The sequence below is a fragment of the Thermobia domestica genome, chromosome 10 (genome assembly GCF_964235325.1).
Source record: "Thermobia domestica chromosome 10, izTheDome1.hap1.1, whole genome shotgun sequence".
Classification (NCBI taxonomy): domain Eukaryota; kingdom Metazoa; phylum Arthropoda; class Insecta; order Zygentoma; family Lepismatidae; genus Thermobia; species Thermobia domestica.
In genome coordinates this window covers 238,303,414-238,322,803 of record NC_137463.1, presented here as the reverse complement: position 1 = coordinate 238,322,803, position 19,390 = coordinate 238,303,414, and the positions used below count along the sequence as shown (strand labels likewise).

The 19,390-nt window shown below is 37.1% G+C and overlaps 1 protein-coding gene across 2 annotated transcripts in view; it reads left to right on the top strand.

The window, feature by feature from the left end:
- LOC145663113 (macoilin) overlaps positions 1-19,390 on the top strand; it is a 77,562-nt gene that overhangs the window by 36,555 nt on the left and 21,617 nt on the right. The window contains exons 7-10 of one of the 2 annotated variants that reach the window (XM_081729390.1): positions 4,003-4,131; positions 10,498-10,714; positions 12,608-12,814; positions 16,927-17,085. In XM_081729390.1, coding sequence (XP_081585516.1) covers positions 4,003-4,131; positions 10,498-10,714; positions 12,608-12,814; positions 16,927-17,085 — 712 coding nt within the window. The remainder of the gene's footprint in view (positions 1-4,002; positions 4,132-10,497; positions 10,715-12,607; positions 12,815-16,926; positions 17,086-19,390) is intronic. The other variant, XM_081729391.1, reaches the window with a different exon arrangement.

The following is a 19,390-nucleotide window of genomic DNA, read 5'->3' as shown; positions in this document are numbered from 1 at the left end:
TGTATTCAGCTCGGGACTGTGGACTAGAAATTTGTTGTATTAGTAGTCTTTTGGCTTGGGATTTGGGTAAGGATTTGAAATAGTAGTTTGTTTCATAAGCAGCGACGTAACGTTTAGATAAATGGCGAGAAACATGTTCATTATTCACGTTTTCTCTGACATATTATTCTCATATTTCCAGTTGATTTCCTGTAACAATATTTTGAGTATGTGACGTTTTCCGTATGCACTGAAGTATATTTGATGTGCTATTTTATGCAACTATCCTAAAATAATTACATGTAAGGCAAGTAGAAATGTATTTTTTTTAAAAAATATGTATCACAAATTAGGTTTATATACAGGGTGTTTCAAAATATCGGTGTTCTAAGCCTTCGTAGTATTTATTACAATTAACCTAATATTATAAATAATACATCAGATAAAAGAGCAACTTACAGTCTTGTACGTACGAATGCGCATGCACTGTTTTGTCTGTCGGCTGTTAATCAGCGTTGATAGCAAAGATGGCGACTAGTGACTACAGAGCTTTTTATGTTTTACATTTTACAAATACTGGATCTGTAGTTACACTGCAACGTGCTTTCCGTATTAAGTTCAGTTACAATCCCCAAGTGATAATAACATCCGTAGATGGTATCAACAGTTTGAAAACACTGGCTGTCTGTACAAAGGGAAGAGTACGGGATAACCAAGAGTGACTAAAGAATGTGTTGAACGAGTGAGAGAGTCTTTCACGGGTAGCTCCAAGAAATCAATTCGGAAGTCCAGTCGTGAATTAGCAATTCCAGTGACGTGTGTGTGTGTGTGGAGAATTTTACGGAGATTGAGGAATTTAAGAAAGAGGATTGAGGCAGTTGTTGCAACAATTACTACAAACATACTGATCAAAATTTGGGAAGAACTCGCCTACTGACTCGATGTGTACCGTGTGACGAATGGTACTCACATTAAACACTTGTAGCAAAAACTGTTTTGGGTTGCTCTGTCATTTGATGTATTATTTATAATTGTACGTTAAATGTAATAAATATTACAAAGACTTAAAACCGCGATATTCATTTCGAACCACCTTGTATTTAATCGCACATACACACACAAGGAATAATCCACTAGAGTATTATGAGACAACTCCTGTAGGAAACTTAATTAGCGTTAATTAATTAGTTGGCGTGGGGGGCCCGGGTTCTATTCCCGGCGGGAGCTCATGTGGTTCGGATTCCACGTTAATCAGTAGGTCCACGTCTCATATAGCCTCGCTGCTGAAAGGGACGACAAACTAAATTGAACTGAAATAATTAATTAGTACTAATCGTATTAATACCAATTCTATGTATGCCTCAGAAGAATATGGAATCAAAGATTTTATATCAACTTCACGTAAATATCAAAAATAAAAGTCCCAACAGCTCTTTAATTCCAAATCAAATTATATTTCTGTAAGAATTTCTGTCAAGAACTTCGTTTTAGTGTATTTTAATATTCTTTGCTAAGAGGATAGAAAGGTGCATGTGAATATTGTGTACATATAAAGGGAACAGATAGTAAGAAATTTATATAGAAGCTTCTATATAGTATGGAGCCGCGGGAAACGATACGCAGAAAATAGTAGACGTAGAAGGTTAAAAATATTTCCCACAGTGAGGGAAGAAGCCTTAAGTAAACCTCAATCCAGAATCTTCGTTTTGGAAATATCGCTCAACTTTCACATGATTTCTGTATTCAGTATTCCTTTAACAAAGCCGCTTCCGCCTTGTGTTTACTAGATCTTTCTTTCCTCGGTTTAGACAGGTAATAATTTCATCTTTCAAATTTCCATATATCGTTTTTCAGCGCCTTGAATGATGAATTTACGAAATTGTTTGAGAAAATAACGGGGTGCAATAACGCAAAATTGTTCCTGGATTAGAAAGATATCTTGAAATACGAACAACTGGACTGGAGTTTTTCTTTTCTTTTTCAAACCAAGGATTATCGGAGTGTTTTATAAGCAATGAGATAACGACCTTAAGGCACTTTTGGTACAAATAATTAAAAAAAAAAAAGTTCAAACAATTGATAAGCATTTCTAAGAGCATTTCTAAGAGCATTCGAAAACATAAATACAAAACGTGATTTAACAAAACATTTTTTAAATATAACATTATCATAACTTTTTTTAAAAATATAATTTCGCTTTATTTATTATCTATAAAGGTAACCAAGAACGTTCTGTCGCTTTTTGTGGAGGTCTGTGTTCAATTGGCCCTCACACCGTGGGTTGAATGAGAATGGCGACTTCGTGAGTTGAATCAGGTGCTGGTGTGGGTATATCCAACATACTACCTGGTTGTGGCAGATCAGTTACACCATGAACTTGCTTGCGTAAGGACAGAGTGAACATGGGACCTCCACAGAGTGTCATAAAGGCGTGTATGTTGTACGAGTTCAAACTGGGGCGACGCCACTGCAATGGGGCGGAAGGTATGGCAGGCTTTTGGTGAGGGTGTCGTGACTACGTGGATAGTGCAGCGGTGGCTTAACTAGTTTAAGGACAGTGACGAAACATTCGAAAACGCATCACGTGCCGGAAGACCAACACGTGTACAAAATTAAGATCTTCAAGCAGTAGTTGAGGCGAACAGTGGCCAGACATGTGAGGAACTGGGACTGCAATTCAGTGTGAGTGGAGAAACAATTCGGCAGCACCGCCATCAACTTGGGAAGCTCTACAAGTTGGTTCGATGGGTCCCACATGATTTGAGTCCGAGCCAGAAGGCAACGCGAGCAGACACCTGTATTTCTTTGCTGTCTCGTTTGAGGAAGGAGCCATTTCTGGACAGGGTGTTGACATGTGATGAGAAGTGGGTCCTGTACGAAGCTCCACGGCGCCGTTATTGGTTAGCATCCTATGAACCGGTTCCAAAACAGCCGTAACCAGTACTGCACCAAAAGAAGGTTCTCCATTGTGTTTGGTGGACTGCTCGCGACATCGTGCATCGGGAACTGCTACAAGCTGGTCAGAGCATCAATGCAACTGTGTACTATCAGCAGTTGAGCCGTGTTCAAGAAAAACTCAAAACTGTGGAGCCAGCACTTGTGAATCGCAAAGAGGTCCTTCTATTACAGGACAACGTTAAGGCCCAAGTGGCTAGGATGACCCGGGACACCATTCTATGCCTTGGATGAGAAACACTATTGCATCCGTCATACTCCCCGGACATTGCACCGTCCGATTATCACCGTTCCATTCCTTGGACAATCATCTTAGAGAACGCCAGTTCAGATCCCTAGTAGAGGTTCAAAATGCACTTGATACCTTCTTCGCTGCACTGCCCACCGCGATGAAATCTATGACCTTCCAGAACGTTGGCAGAAGGTCGTCGATGCTGATGGGTACTATTTTTGACTTTCCACGTACATCTTAAGTGACATGTCGATGTTCGAAGATGGTGGGTGAAAAAGCGACAGAACTTTCTTGATTACCTTTATAAATTTAGTAAATAGTTTTAAGAATTAGTTGCAAAACTTGCTCTTAAGTTTTACATAGTATCGATTCTATACGAAACCACGAAAATCTAGTATTTCTTATAATGAACACTTAGAAATTAAATGCGGCATTTATGTGAATAATATGTAGTATAGAAAGAACGATCTGAAGGAAATTTTGTCGGAAAAGAATAATTTAGAATATTCGAGAACCTGGGATAGTGAAAACACTTTGGATCGAGGCGTAACAAAGGTGCACAAGGCAACTTCGAGAAGTTTGCAAGAAAGGGAAGATGTAGGAACACTGGAGAAGAAAATAGACAATTAAGCTACGTGTGTCTGGAATAAGTGACCAATAAGAAAGCACTGGTGCGTGTATTTCAGCTGTTATATAAATTTAACGACAACAACAATAATATTAATACTAAAAATTCCTTCAGTATTGTTCTTTTGCGAAGTATTTATTTAGCAAGAACACAAGAATACTATTTGTGTGAGCGAGACGCTAAGGAACCAATGTGATGTGTTTTACAGTGGATTATATTGAATCAGGCAGAGCCAAAACAGAGTGTACAAGCCGATTTTTCACATTTAGCAGAAAGTTGAAAGAGGGATTTGGTGCATTCCTACAAAGTGTGAGGCATTGGAGGAGAAAGGACAAAGGTGGGAATAAATGACTTTTAGATCATCTTTCCTAGTTACATTTTGAATTCCAATTCAAACTAATATATATATATTTTAACGATTTAATATGTAACAGTTTGAACGAGGTTGCAGTGTGTGAAATTGTGCGCAGGTGTTTTAAAAGTTGGATATCGAGGTATGTAAGGTGAGTGAATGTGATTTATGGAAATGAGATTACAACAAGACATCACTATAGTACTAGTATGCAGACTCAACATATCTCTTGTGCGTTGTGCAGTATGTATTGTGAGACTTCTGTATGAATAGGAAGAAATGAGTGCTTCGTGATTGCGTGAATCAGTAGTTTCATCAGTGGCTGCTTTTGTAATCTTGTATTTGCCCTGATGTAAAAGGGGTGTTTATTGTGTTAGCAACCGTGCGTTGAAGACAGAATCTGTTGGGCAAAAATGAATGAACAGGTTTGTACCTAAATTAGTTGAACTTTCCTTAGGAAGTTGTGCACTTTTATAAGGTATTAGAACTTCAGCAAAGCTCCAAGAAATGTAGTAACATGAGCTTAAAATATAAAAAGCATGACTGCAGCAGGTTTAACAAACTCTAGAATTTCTCTTAACTCTTCTGTTATTGATATAAGCAGTTTCTGCCTTAGACCTTTGGCTTGGTAGACCCGGACTCGAATCCACGTTAAGCTGTAGTCGATGTCGCATATAGCTTCGTTGCTGAAAGAGACACTTAAGTTCAAATTCAACCAGCAATAAAGGGGCACGGTGGCTCAGTGGTAGAGCGTTCACCTCTGGTGCTCTGGTTCGATCCCAGCTCGCGCCGTGTGGATTTTGTGATGAACAAACACCGTGGATTTTCTCGGGGTTCTCCCGTTTCCTCTCACTTTCTTCATTCCACCATTTCATTCATCTCTCATCATCACCATCCCCTTTAGCGTAACCGGATAACTGTGGAATGTAAAAGTTTAAAAGATTTCATTTCATTTCAACCAGCCATAAATATTTCTGTATTATCTCTAATCGCATTTTCTTTCTGAATAAATTTCTGTCTTATAGGTCACATATGCTTTAGCGAACTATTTATTTCAGCAATGACAAACTACTACCAAACCGTAACATTGCAGAAGATAAATTATAATTTCAGTAGATTTTCTGCCCAATCCTTGACTTTGAAACCTTTTGCTTTTTGTGTTGCATTTTTATAGTTTTCTTTCTCTGTTAATGACATTAAGCAGTAATCTGCTTCGGAATTTTTTGTGAATGTCTGCACAATCTGTGTTCTGGACGAAATATGTTCCCCCATATATATATATTAGTCAAAGCATTAAAGTTGAATGTATGCTTTGCAAATGGTACATAAACACACTCTGGCTGTCTTTTCAGCGGAAACACACATCATCTCGTTTGCTGTAACAACTGAAAAGATGATTTATTATTTATCTTATTTGCGAAAACAAAACGTATTCTGTGGGCGAGTAAATAACTAAAATTATCGTAATTTCAGATATTGTCTTTTGATCTGATTGATTATTGTTTTACGTCATTTCGCAACACTGATATTACCAAGGACGGAACCTTGTATCTACATTCACTCCAAACCACGACGAATCTGAATTCAGAGCAGTTTGTGAGCTATCGTTTTGCACAAAATTCTTTGGTGCGGTACACCCGAGTTCGATTCCTGGTAGGAGATTATGTGGTTCGGATCCCACGTTAAGATTTAGGTCCACGTCTCTTATGGCCTTGCTGTTTAAAGGAACGCTAAACTCAAGTCAAATCAAAAAGCTTTGCACAGAATAGGTTCTTCCCCGTTGCTAATACCCTTGAAGAGTGCTGGAATACGAAATCATGTCATTGGAACCGGCTATTTTTGTATCAGTTCTTCGCAATGTTGCAATTGGATTGGAGTTCAACGTTCTTTTCAGCACTGAGACCATATCGAAATCTTAACTGGCCTTCCACACTTCATGCTACTTCATACATATATTACAAAATTTATGCATAAACTCTTGACTTTGGTACCTGTTTAAGATTCCGAAATTTATAGTACATTATCGATTTGACGAAAGTCAAGCTCACCATTTAAAAGTACATGACATTTCTGAACCATTTAGTTTCTGTCTTCAGATGAGAGGGTTAAAAAGAAGGTTAAAATATTGGTAAAAACATATCAATCCCTTAGCTCACTATTTAAAAATCTATACACGGAACGGCGTCAGTCTACATTTTCCTTCATACACCTGTACACTTGTGTAAGAGTCCCTATATGAGAGATCATACTTATATCGGAAATAGAGGAAAAATGGATAGCCTTACAAATTTTAGGAAAATGGTTGAGGAATGTAAAAAGAATTTCTTCTACGAAACAGTAACTAATCAAAAATAGGTTAATTTACCAATAACCTCAATAAATATTTGAAAATTTAGGGTAAATATGACATAAAAGTATAGAAAATCATGTAACCCAATACAAGAATTACCTTACAGACCAGCTATTATAAAGCAATAGAGTATGCCAAACCGTTTTCACATGTGAGCTCGTTCGTGGCTAAGCGGTTAGCGTACGCGCCTTTGGCATGGGAGACCCGGGTTCGATTCTCGGTGGGAGATTATATGGTTCGGATTTCACGTTAATCAGTACGTCCCGTTTCATGTATCCTCGCTGCTGAAAGGGACGTTAAACTCAAATCACCTCACCTCACCGTTTTCACATGTAACGAATTTTCACATTGGAACACAAAAATAACTGCCAACAACAACAAAAAATACGAACTAGTATTTGACCTTAAAATTTCCATTTTCTAGTCGTGGGTATTCTCAGTCTGCACCCAACATAGTTGACAATTAATATGCGTAGTACATATTTTCAGAGAACTGTCCGGATATTTTAAAAAGAATTGACAAGCGTGACATAAAAAGAAATAGGACAATAAGGTTGTATGATTTAGAAAAGGATTGGAACACAGTTCTGGACCTATGAAAAAATGCAGTGCACGTATTGAATACGTGTGATACAATAACCCTGTAAAAGAAATGGACAGGTGTATAGAGGATATAATGTAGACTGTGATGCAACTTTTTTTTTTTTTTTTTTTTTTTTTTTTTTAATAGCGGATAATTTATGTTTTTACCAGTATTTTAACCCTTCTTTTAATCCTTTCTTCCAGTGATTATAATAATTGGTTCTGAAAGTTGTAAAATTGGAACTTGTACTTTTGAATAGTGAGTTAGACATTTTTAAATTCGAGGACCATCCTTGTATTTAGTTCCATTCACAAGTTTAATAATGACCTTAGTTAGAAATTGTGATGTAGTTTTGAGTATTTCTGAATTAACATACCACAATGAAACAAGGACATAAGAAAAACAATACCAGAACCAGTATGTATGTAGCTTACCGAAAAACTCGTGTTACTTTTGTCCTTTCTTTAAAGAAAGAAATACGAGAGAGAATCTCAAAACTAAGGTTACAAGGCCGATATTTATGGAGTTTCGTCTGTTGTAGAGGAATGAGAAATGAAATGAAATGAAATTTTGTAGTTTTACGTCCCACGCTTATGCCAGTTAGGCCAAAGAAGACGGTGATGATGAGGAATGAATGAAATGGTGGAATGAAGAAAGTGGGAGGAAACGGGAGAACCCTGAGAAAACCCACGCACACGGTGTTTGTCCACCATAAAGTTCACTTGGCGGGGACTGGGATTGAACCCGGGACCCCAAGCACCAGAGGTGAACGCTCTACCACAGAGCCACCGCGGCCCCGAGGAATGAGAAGTGTGCCTTAATTTATTACATGGAGTTGACAACCGTGCAGTTTCAGCCACACACCACCTGCGGCGCTAACAAATGGCGACTCGTTTTGAAAACTGTTCTCGCGAAGAAGTACGGCCAGTTATTCTATTTCTGTGGGCGAAACATGTAACCACGGCTGAAATTCACCAGCAGCTGGTAGAGGTTTATGGAGAGACTGTATTGCCTCGTCAGTATGTCGCAGAATGGTGTCGAAAGTTTGCTGCTAGTAGAGAAAACGTCACCGACAAGGAGCGCAGTGGCTTGCCCAGCACAGCATCAACAGATTTGAACACAGCTTGCGTGGAGAACTTGATTCAGGACAACAGGGGGATCACTTAACGGTACCTGACGGCTGAATTGGGAATGTCGTTCGGAAGCGTTCCTCACTTCACTTCAGACGAGGAGGTGGAACATTCGTGACATCGTGGCTGAACACGCAAGGAGAGGGTTTTTACCAGGAGTAAATCTTCAAAATCATCCCATGATGCGACAAGTGCCTCAACCTATATGCAGTCTATCTGTTGGTTATATTGCTTGAATGGAATAAAATATACACACACGTTTCACTGCAGGCTTTGTAACCTTACTTTCTGATCACCCCTCATAACATCACTAGGGTAGTATACAATCGATGAGTCATCCAATCTTAAACAAACTTGATGGTAGTAGGTCTTCACTTGTGTTTTACGTATATGAAATATTGTGGTGTGCAGGCCTTTGGTTCCCGAGTTAAATGAACCATCAAAGCTGGGTTTTGTACTTTCTCAGATTTCTGCAAAAAATTTCTCCAATTGCTGTTTAGAACAATTGGAGGGGCTCTGGTAGCTCAGTGGTAAAAAGCGTTTACCTGTCGTGCGTGCGATCCTGGTTCGATCCCAGCCTGTGATGGACAAATGTCGTGTGCGGGGGTTTTGTTGGGGTGCTCTCGTTGTCTTCCAGTTTTTCATTCCACTATTATTATGCATCATCGTCTCCTTTAGACTAGGTGCTTAATCGTAAAAAGTTCCTCTAAAATATATATATATTAACCCTAGAAATCCCAAGTTACTTGAGGTTATAGGTCATTTCACGAGGGGAGCTCCTCGAATTCAGTTCCTAATATTTTTATATAATTAAAGTAAAAAGGAATTACTTCAAATTTTCTTAGCCCATAAGCGTACATGTACTCTTGTACATAAAACACACAAAGATATATTTTGTTTTCTGTACAAGAAGCTACAGCTTTTTTTTTTCTTTCTTTCTAAATACTATGACTCATAGAAACAGACTTAACTGTAAGTGATAGTACAAAACTGTTACCTGGCTGGCCAGTAGCCAGATACATACTTTATTTAATTCAGAGACATGGAAGATAAAATTATTCTCTGATATTCTGATCAGATAATAGTCTGGTACTTAAAAAAATCATTTGATTTGATATTCAACTGAAGTGGTTTCATATAATCCCAAGGGGAGGTTTGTCGGACTCTCTACCATATTTTCTAAGCAACTTATAAACTTATAGCAAATTGTTTAAGTAACCGCAACGAAACAGGAACAGCTGGTAATAACTTAAAAAATAAAATAAAATAAAATAAAATAAATAAAAAAGCAGAAACTACCTTGTCAGTTTGAGGACTGTATGTACCACATCTTGGGGTTCCTAGTATTAAATGTTAATTAGAGTCTCAACAAAGCAAATGATCAGACAGTTGATTAGCTATACTAAATGAAGTGTGTACTTATAGTAAAGAATTTTAAAAAAAAAAAAAAGATTAAAATCAAAATTCTTTCTCCGCACTAGAAAATCTTAGTAGTTTGTGTTACAAAATGAACTACCTCAGCTTAATTGAGTAGTAAAACTAGGCGCTACTAACAGTAAGGGAATGCGCAGAGTAACTTTTGAACCTTGGTGCTTTAGTACCAGTTTCTCTCTCTTATTAGGGCCTGCTCACAATATTAACAACCCTTTACTATTATTGTACATAACAGCGGCGAACACACACAAACTAACTTCGCCTATGTCGTGAAATGTGGATACACACATGCAACCAATCCTACATTTTTTTTTTTTTTTTTCAACTAAAGTAACAACTTTTCACAGGCTAACTCCCTAACAATACATCCTTGCAAAGTATGTGCCGACTTCTTTACACACTTTTCCGCTCGGAGTTCAATATTGACTCTCAGTTGTTTTATGAGTCGAAAGTTCATCACTGCGAAAACAAACTGTGCTAGTATAACCTTCTCTGTGCTAACCCATGGCCAACAATTTCTCTGTTATTCTGCTTATATTATCTGTGGATCTTCTTAATTGTTTCTAAATTTTATTTATTAAAGGGCTTGATCTTTTCTAAATTTTATTATTTATTTATTTTAACTTTCATAACTAATGTGAGTGTAACACGTGTATATTTCCCATTCGAACATCATATATTAGCCAATTTAAATGTCTTATTCGTAATATTCGCACACAATCTGCGTTACTAAATTCTCGTCGATCTTAAAATGTCAATAGTTTCGTCGTTTACTAACTTGAGTTCGGTTCTGATTGCATGTTTAGTTGGAAATTTCATACATCATTGTAATTATCTTTTTCTCTTTTTTTCAGGTGGTGTGCCACCAGGGGAAGCAGGAATTTCAAATGGTGTCATACATAACGTAACACCTCTACCTCAATCTTCCACTACAAAAAATAATCATAGAAAATCCCTTGATAAGGGAGACAAGTCAACAGAAAGTGATGGAAAGTGTTCAGAAAAGTCTTCAAAATATTATCATACAAATGGTAGCATACACGGAGAATTGGAATTTATGGAAAGGGTTGGGTATGTACGCTTTGCTTCTCAAACACCTTTATAAACAACAAACGTTTGGTGCGTCGTCGTTAAAATATGGTGCGTTCAATGCATCAGGGAGTCAAGTCCATTTTTTTTGGTTATTTTGGATATATATTTCATCTTTACGATCTCCATCTGAAGCTCCTTTCAAAGCTTAAAAGTTCTATGTCCAGACTTAGTAAATAACTCTTTATAATGTAAAAACAGTGTTAACTTTTCCATATACTTAAGCGTACAGTACAGACTTTGTCTCCTTTTCTCACAGCTGTGATAATTTGACTTGATTTCCTTGTGCTCTGAACCGCATATGTGTTACATGGTACATGTAGAAAATAACAAATGTTACAAACAACCTAAATATATATGTATCGTAGTATTTTGAGAATGTGTTTAAGTTTCTTAATATAAGTTTGTGCTTTAAAATTATTTCCTTCATGGTTCAGTATAATGATTTCAGTAATTACTCAGTGATTAAGAGCACCTTCAACCTTTTCGTAAGGATCATTTGCGATCCCACTCGAGACTCTTCAGTGGCCCGAAACAACTGGTTTCATTCATAGTTTCAGTGTAGGAAAGGGTAATTTCAGTCAGACGCAACAAATCGTCTAAATAAGATTACTTTAAGATAAGACGGTTTCGCGGTTTTCTCTTTCTTTCTTCATTCACGTTCGACCGACAACTAAAGTGAACGAAGTATTGTAATTGTGAAAGATCAAAGTAGACTTAAAAGAATTCGCACATTTCATAACCGGACATACGAAAAAGTTGTTTTTGATTGTCATGTCCGTTGGTTTCCAGAGACCTAGAAGCCACGTCGTTCAACGTATCGAGATCCAGTTTTAAACTGGGATTTCCTAGAGCAAATACTGTATTTTCTCTTGACACCCCAGTTCAACTTGGGTGGATCTTAAGATGAGTGATTTTTTCAATATCGGCTCTAATGGTATTGTTCATATCATAAATAAATATTTCATGAACTTATCGAAAATGTGTTTTTCTCGGAGAACTTCAGATAGAGTAAAGAAATGCAGAAACTATCTGGCATATTTTTCGTAATTAAATACTGCAACTAACCTTATAGTATTAATATATAAGAAAGTGCAGTGGCTCGTAGTAAAAGATGTGGAATAGAAGTACGTTTCAACTCTGTCTTAAATGTAGTTTCTCTGCGTCTGTATGTTTGGTTAACGTTAAATATCTTGTTAATTACCTTCCTTCTGTCCAAAGATCCGATTTCACGATTTTCATTTGTGAATGATTTCAAGAACCGTATAAACCTTTCTTCATATAAAGTAATTGCTGTACTTTTTTTTAAAAATTCCTTATTTTGGTAAGATTGACTGCCAAAAACCTCTTTCAGCATTCGGTAAATTTATGTTGCAGTTTCTTCGAGTGTAAATAGAAACTTCTTTCCCCTCTTAGCATAACTAGTTTTGACTCCAGTGAATCACGAAAACATGGTGTGAAGAAAAGGACTTCGGGAGCATAAAACATTGTCGTATTATAACCAATTGAGATAGAACTACATCATTCGATATCCATAAATGAAGTAATAAAATTTTATAATATCGCCGATTTTTAACACATTAATTTCTCTATGGGTCCGAATTCAATGATAAACAAAGCGTAAAAGAATGCACAACTGAACCCAGGATCTTCGGCGTACCGTACCGATGCGTTAACTCTTACGTTACTCAGTCCTTCGCTGAACAACCATACATTTCTCGCTCTTGAAGTCGGTGTTGAAAAAAATAAAATAAAATAAAACGGCAGCATCCTTATCGTAAAATGACATGTTTCTTGTGCTTTGTTAGTATGTTAAACTGTATTGGTATGCTCTCATAACCTTAGATTCTAACAGTGAACTTTTATCCTTTGTAGGTCTGTAAATGATTTCGACGAGAACGAAGTAGATAAAGATAAAAGTATTAAAGGTTCAATCCAGCCGTTAAAAAGTAATTCTTCGTCAAAATGGAGTAGTAATCAAGTACGTGATAACTCCATAAACACTCAGAGAGAAAAGAAAAATAAATCGAATAAAGAAACAGGGGAAATAGTAACAAACCACAAAGACGAATATTGTTTAAGGTAAGATTTTTTTAATGATGTAGTAATTATTTAAAGATGAGAATTTATGCTTTTTTTAAGAATTGCTAAATGTACTCTTTTATTTACTGCGTGTAACATGTAATGTACTATTTCGATATTTCTTGACACTTTTCTCAGCAATTCAACTCTTAGAATTTTTGTCGTGCACAATTTCGTGTGCACGGTGAACATTGATGAGTCAAAAAATTTGTGAATGATAATATAAATTCCTTGTACTAAAATCCTCTCTTTCTGTAAGTCTTGTTGCTGTGAAAAATTATGCAGAAGATTTTTGTTTATGAAAACTTATATTTTATGCTGTTAACGAAACAGTTACAATTTTTTACTGATTTAAGTTCCATTTATGTATATAGTCCATAAATGCCAGTGGACAACATTTTCAGGGTAATACATTAAGAAGATAGGTATGGAAAAAAAAAACTGCTTTGCAAGTGAAAGACATTTAGATTTGTTATTCGCAGTTGTTTTTTTAAAATTGGTAGCCCCCATACCTTAAAATGACGTGTTTCTTTTTCCTTGTCGCTATGTTGAACTGTATGATAAAATGTTTGGTATGCTCTTATAACCTTAGATTCTTATTGTGTATTTTTATACTATTGGGAAGCCTTAAGGAAAATGTACGATGTATTACATCAAAATCGAACAGTTATAACTGAAATGATTGTGGAACCTATCTTTTAAATTGTTTATGTGTGTGCCTGTGTGTGGAGGGGGGGGGGGAGTAATCCATCGCACATGAGGGGGCTGAAATTATCACTATTTCTAGTTGCATACATACCAGCACTAGGTTTGATACTATAGAACAGCTTCGGTTGAAGATAAATCATTTTGTGTGTAAATGTAACTTGACTTTATGTAAATATATACGTAGAAGTGTTAATTACATACAGATATAATTATTTCAATCAGTGATAACTCAGTTTGCAGTATAATCGCTCACTCTTAACGTTATGCGATAAGTAGGTCTTCGACAAAATCTTACATTCACACTACCGCTTCAGCGTGTCAGTACATGTACTTTGTGATATACTGATTATTGGCCGGTTTACTTGGGAAGTAATCCATTTTTCAATATTGATGAAGTTAACATGAACCAAAATCCATTATAGTAGTTTATATACTGCATAGTATATATTATAGTAGTATATTAAATCCATTATACTAGTTATATAGTACCTAAGTAACTTTAAAAAACGAAAACAATTCAACATTAACTACAGTACATGATGTATCAGAAGGCGTCAAAATTAAGAGTAGCAACAACTAATATAAGCACTACGTGATTTAAATTAATTCCAAAGCTTTGTAACCCCGCAATAGTTTCGTCTCAAAGTTACTTTCTATTTAATCATGTAAATGGAATTAAGACAGTAAATACAATTAATTACACTTACGTAGCAGATAAATGGGTAATCCTCCTTTACTGTTTCAAAAGCATAATCCAATTACACTGTCGTTTTTACATTACGTTGAATGAAAAATAATTCCTTCCATAAAAGGATTGAAAGTATGTTAAGTTTGTGCATTCAGAATCTTAAATACATTTTGAGCAAATTGCACCTAAGCCCTATATTTAAAATGAAGTGCAATATATATATATATATATTCTATTTTTTAACGCATGATTACCTCTTACATACATCCTCGAACATTTCTTATTGCATTTAGAAGAATCTCACAAATCATGTTAATCAGCTATGAAATTTCGCTGCAGCGTTTGAATGTATTCATCTGCCATTTACGAGCGGGGAGCTGAAATTTGAGCATCAGTGTCACACAAGCTATCAAGAGCAAATAAACTTTGGTTTTTCGTTCTCTAACACAGCCTTTTCAAATTCTTGTACATACAGTTTACACGTTAACTTCAACTACACACAGGTTGATCCGTTTCCATTCGAACATATTGAAGTTTTACTTACTTGGCACCGTCGAGTGTGCTAAGTGTGATGGCCACCAGTATGGACTACTGCACGGTATCGCAGTTTCCGCGGCAGCAGCTTCTTTGGAGCTGTACTAGGGGTATATTGTTCCACTCGTCCGTGCAAGCTTTCCAGAGGTCATTTCTCGTGCGAACCCGGCGTGATGAAAGGCGTCTTTTGAAAAGTCCAAAACCCCAAAAATCCATGTGACTAGCATCTGGACTCTTAAAGGGAATGTTTTTGAAAGAGGTGTGGTTACCAGTTGCAGCGCCGTGCATCTGTAGAAAGCCAACAATGTGTAAGCCCTATAACTTAAAGCTTTGTCCTGGTATCCTGGTAGATTTTGATAAGCAGCAGCATCGATTTTTACATTTATTTGGACCTTACGATTCTTGAGTTTTCCTCTGTAGTAATAACCGTAAAAATCTTTCGAGGCAGTGTTTATGCATTTACGCACAAAGTTTCGTCTGCCTTTTTTTATAAACAAGTCTGTACCTAATAACCCGATCTTTTCTCTCGATTCCTCGATTAATTAACAATCTTCGATTTCCTAATCGCCCACAAGAAATATTTGAGAATTCATATAGGTAAATCCATGCTTTGTCCATTATCACAATGTTTCCAGCAGTCACCACCTAAGTGTCACTCGTACAGTCTTCTGCCCGTGCTCTTTTGCTCGGCGTAATGTCCTGGTATTAACGTATGTACACGGGCGTTGCAGACAGTCTTCATCTTCAGTTTCTAATGGATTTGCACGATTTAGTGTTGATTGGGACACATGCAGTCGTTCGGCAGTAGGACGCTGTGGTAATGGATTCTTACAATCAAATCCTTTTTAGCTCAGGTCTTACAAGTTTCACTGGCACCCTCTTTGCATGCATTTTCGTTGATGTGGGTTGTGGAGGAGACTGCTGAGCATAATGATCAATTATGATACAGTGGCTCGTTCTACCATAAAGCAGCACAAACACCGTGTGCGTGGGTTTTCTCGGGGTTCTCCCGTTTCCTCCCACTTTCTTCATTCCACCATTTCATTCATTACTCATCATCACCGTCTCCTTTAGCCTAACCGGCATAACCGTGGGACGTAAAACTCAAAAATTTCATTTTTCTACCATAAAGCAATTGTTCCGACATTTCTACTATGCGTGAATGCTAAAGCTTACATGCATGATATACTCCTCCAGAAAGCCTTTTTTCTTTCTTTCGGTAGCATTTTGCCTACTACATCCCTTTACTTGTTATACAACAGCAGCGAGACTAGTACACATGTGAGTATAGTTTTGTTGCTCTTTGAAAGTCGAGATAGTGGAAATGGATCAGACACTGTAGGTACGTGATGGTTACTATAGATACTTCTTTGTGTTACCTCGTACAAATAAGGGATATTGAAAATCCTACGTGCTATCTTTGAGAGAAATTTCGAGAAAAAATTATATCTGAGTCCAAAAAGGCATTGGTCTACAGTAACTTTACCGTCTCGTTTCCCCTTCGTATCCAATACCGAATATAAAGAACTCGACGTCGTAACAATTAAGACTACATTTGATCAGCCTCAGATGTAGTTTGCATTGGGCTGAGAAATTCGTGTTACGTCATCTAAAATGAAGGGATTGTGTAATAATTCGAAAATGATTGGGACTGGGATACTACTAGTGCGTTTCTCAGAAGAAAGAATACTGACAATGAGATAAAACCAAGAACGATACCATTAATGAAGAGATAGAAGTAATTTAACTGACTAACTAACTATATGGCTTGTGGAACCCGGAGATTGGGTCCCGCATTCACTTAAGCTCTAAATTGACTTATATCCGTAGCAAACTTCACCCAGTTTCTACTTGATATTCTTATTTCTGCGAGAGCCATCTTAATATTGTCCTCTCATCTGCGCTTTGGTCTTCCTAATGGTCCTCTTGTGATTGGGTTTCCAGTTAAAATTGCCCTACTTTTCTCTATTCTCGCTATATGACCTTCCTAGCTGAGCCTGGTAGACTTAATAACCCTTACAGAGTTAAGTAAACAGTATAAATTATGCAGTTCCTCGTTATGAAATTTGTGCTATTCCTCATTCCTGTCCCTTTTGACTCTCAATATTCACCTCAGGACTTTATGTTGAAATATGTTTTCTACCCTTATTTATGCGTATTTATATGTTCTATTTCTTTGTAGGTTGGAAGCAGATGTTAAAAGACTGAAAGCTGATCTTCAAGCAAGTCGACAGCTTGAACAAGACCTGCGTAGTCAAATAAACACATTGATCTCAGGTGAAAAAATTATTAAGAACGAGTTGTCCCAGTTACAGCAGGACAATGATGATTTACAATCAAAGTAAGTATTCTTCTGTAACCTCGGTAGTGTATTAGCTAAAGTAAGCGTTCTTCGTCTGGTAGTAATTGAAAAATTTATAGAGGTAGTAATTGAAACCTAAAGAGTCAAAGTGGAAACCCAGGTGAATTGTATTTTCACAACAGAGAACGCTGATTTTTGGAAAACAATCAATAAAAAGAACGAAACTAAGAGAAAATATTACATGAAAGAGAAAACATAGTGTATCATCTATTTTTCCGTAGTGGAATAGATATGTAACCTACCTTATACGCCAGGGCTTTAATCTGGTTCGTAGTTGTAACCTGAACAGTAACTGCTTTCTTGAAGTTTACAGAAACGTTATAATTGAACCTTCCTAAGAAAGGATAATTGGATACATTCATTAGCGCGAGGGGTCGAAAGCCATCTACTAGTTCTATGTACTGGGAAGGAGGCGGAGAGAGCCGCTGCATCTTAGTGTAGAGCGCTCACATCTGGCACGTGGGATATCTAGTTCAATCGCAGCTACACCGAGTGGGCTTTATGTTTACAAACACCGTGTGCGTGAATTTTCTCGAGGTTTTCCCGCCTTCCCAGTGTATTCATTTCACCATTATCATCCATTTCATTGTCCCAGTCTCTCCCATCCTCGGTACATAATTGTGGGACGTTTAAAGAAAAGAAAAAAAAAAAAGATACTAGTGGTTTCAACTCTTCTAGCGAGAGGGGATCGGGGCACCTGGGTCTGCGCTGGAGTATTAAGGCAACCCCTTTGGTGCACCAGATGCCGTTGCGACGCCGCAACATATCGAATCCAACGGTATGACCACAACCTGACAGGAGTCCACCCATGATCTGGGGGATCAGGGACGGGTTGCAACGCCAGTTCTACCTACTTCAGATTAAGGCTGAAATGCTATATTCATCACTGAACCAATGTTACGTGCAAACACTCCATTTGGGAGGGGGACAGACCTCTCGTCACGCGACAGAATACGATATCTCTTCACATTTGGCTCGTGTGACTTTATAAGAAAGGAATACTTTATCAGTGAAAAACTTAATTGTACCCCAAGTGTTTACAGTTTCCTCGTAACGAACACTGTCTGGGAACGCCTAGCAATTAAAGCGCTAGCTACACTGACAAGGAAAGAAAGAAAATGGCTTTTTTTTTTTTTTTTTTTTTTTTTTTACACCAAAAACTGCAGTTATTAATCAATTTTACACGTAACTTACTCCAGTTTTTTACGTTAACTGTGAACACCCTGATGATAAGTGTGCACGCGAAACAAAGGTATTCTGTTTTCCACATATGAATAAACTAGCAGCGTTCACCCCGCTTCGCTGCGGTCACCCCGGAACGCAATAAACTTTGTTACTTAGATAATTTTTACTTTTTCGCTTTCAAGTGATATGATAAAAACCATAGAAGATTGCAGTAAATCTTAACATTATATCGCCTGTCATTTATGTTAACCCGCCCCGCTTCGCTGCGGTCATCCCGGTGCTGGCATATTGTAAAAGTGTCTGTAAAAATAAGCAAATCAATTAAAAAATTTTAAACAGAAGATTCAAGCTATTTTCCGCTGTATATCGCCTGTCATTTATGTTAACCCGCCGAGTGACACGGTCATGCGGGTTGCATATAAATACGTTTATTTTTACCTATGATGAACTAATAACAAAGGATTTGTACGTTATGGACACTTGAATGGTCAATTATCTCAAGACACTGGTAATTAAAAATTAAAGTGATATGATAAAAACCATCTAGGGTCCAAATCCTAATAACCCCCCAAAAATGAAAGAAATTGGTTCAGCCGTATTAGCGTGATGAGCGGACAAAATTTTGTACGTTCTCTTTTATATATATAGATTAGAAATAAACACAGCGTTTGTCTTTAAATAGATTTTAATGATGTTTTATTAATTTCAACGTATTAATAAATAAGTGGACTGCATAAATGTAAAAGATTATATGATGTACACAACCCGACTACACAGTTCACGATATAGGCGAGATGGATATACCACGATGTCTATTCATTCGACACGAAGATCACACAAACACTGCATGTGGGGCCGAAACAACAAAGTTTGACCGTCTAAAAGCCAAAAAACATTTTGGGTTGAAGAAAACTTAACCCCGCATCCCTCTGTCAGAAGAAGCAGTACTATCACAACATATTTACAGTTTCAGGTTGAGGACAGCTGGCTCAGACAATAAGTAACCTGTAACTTTCAGAAAATCTGTGAACTTTTTATTAAAAATGATCCACCGATGTCTGATTGAAATAAACCCTAACGTAAATGCACCACCTGTCAG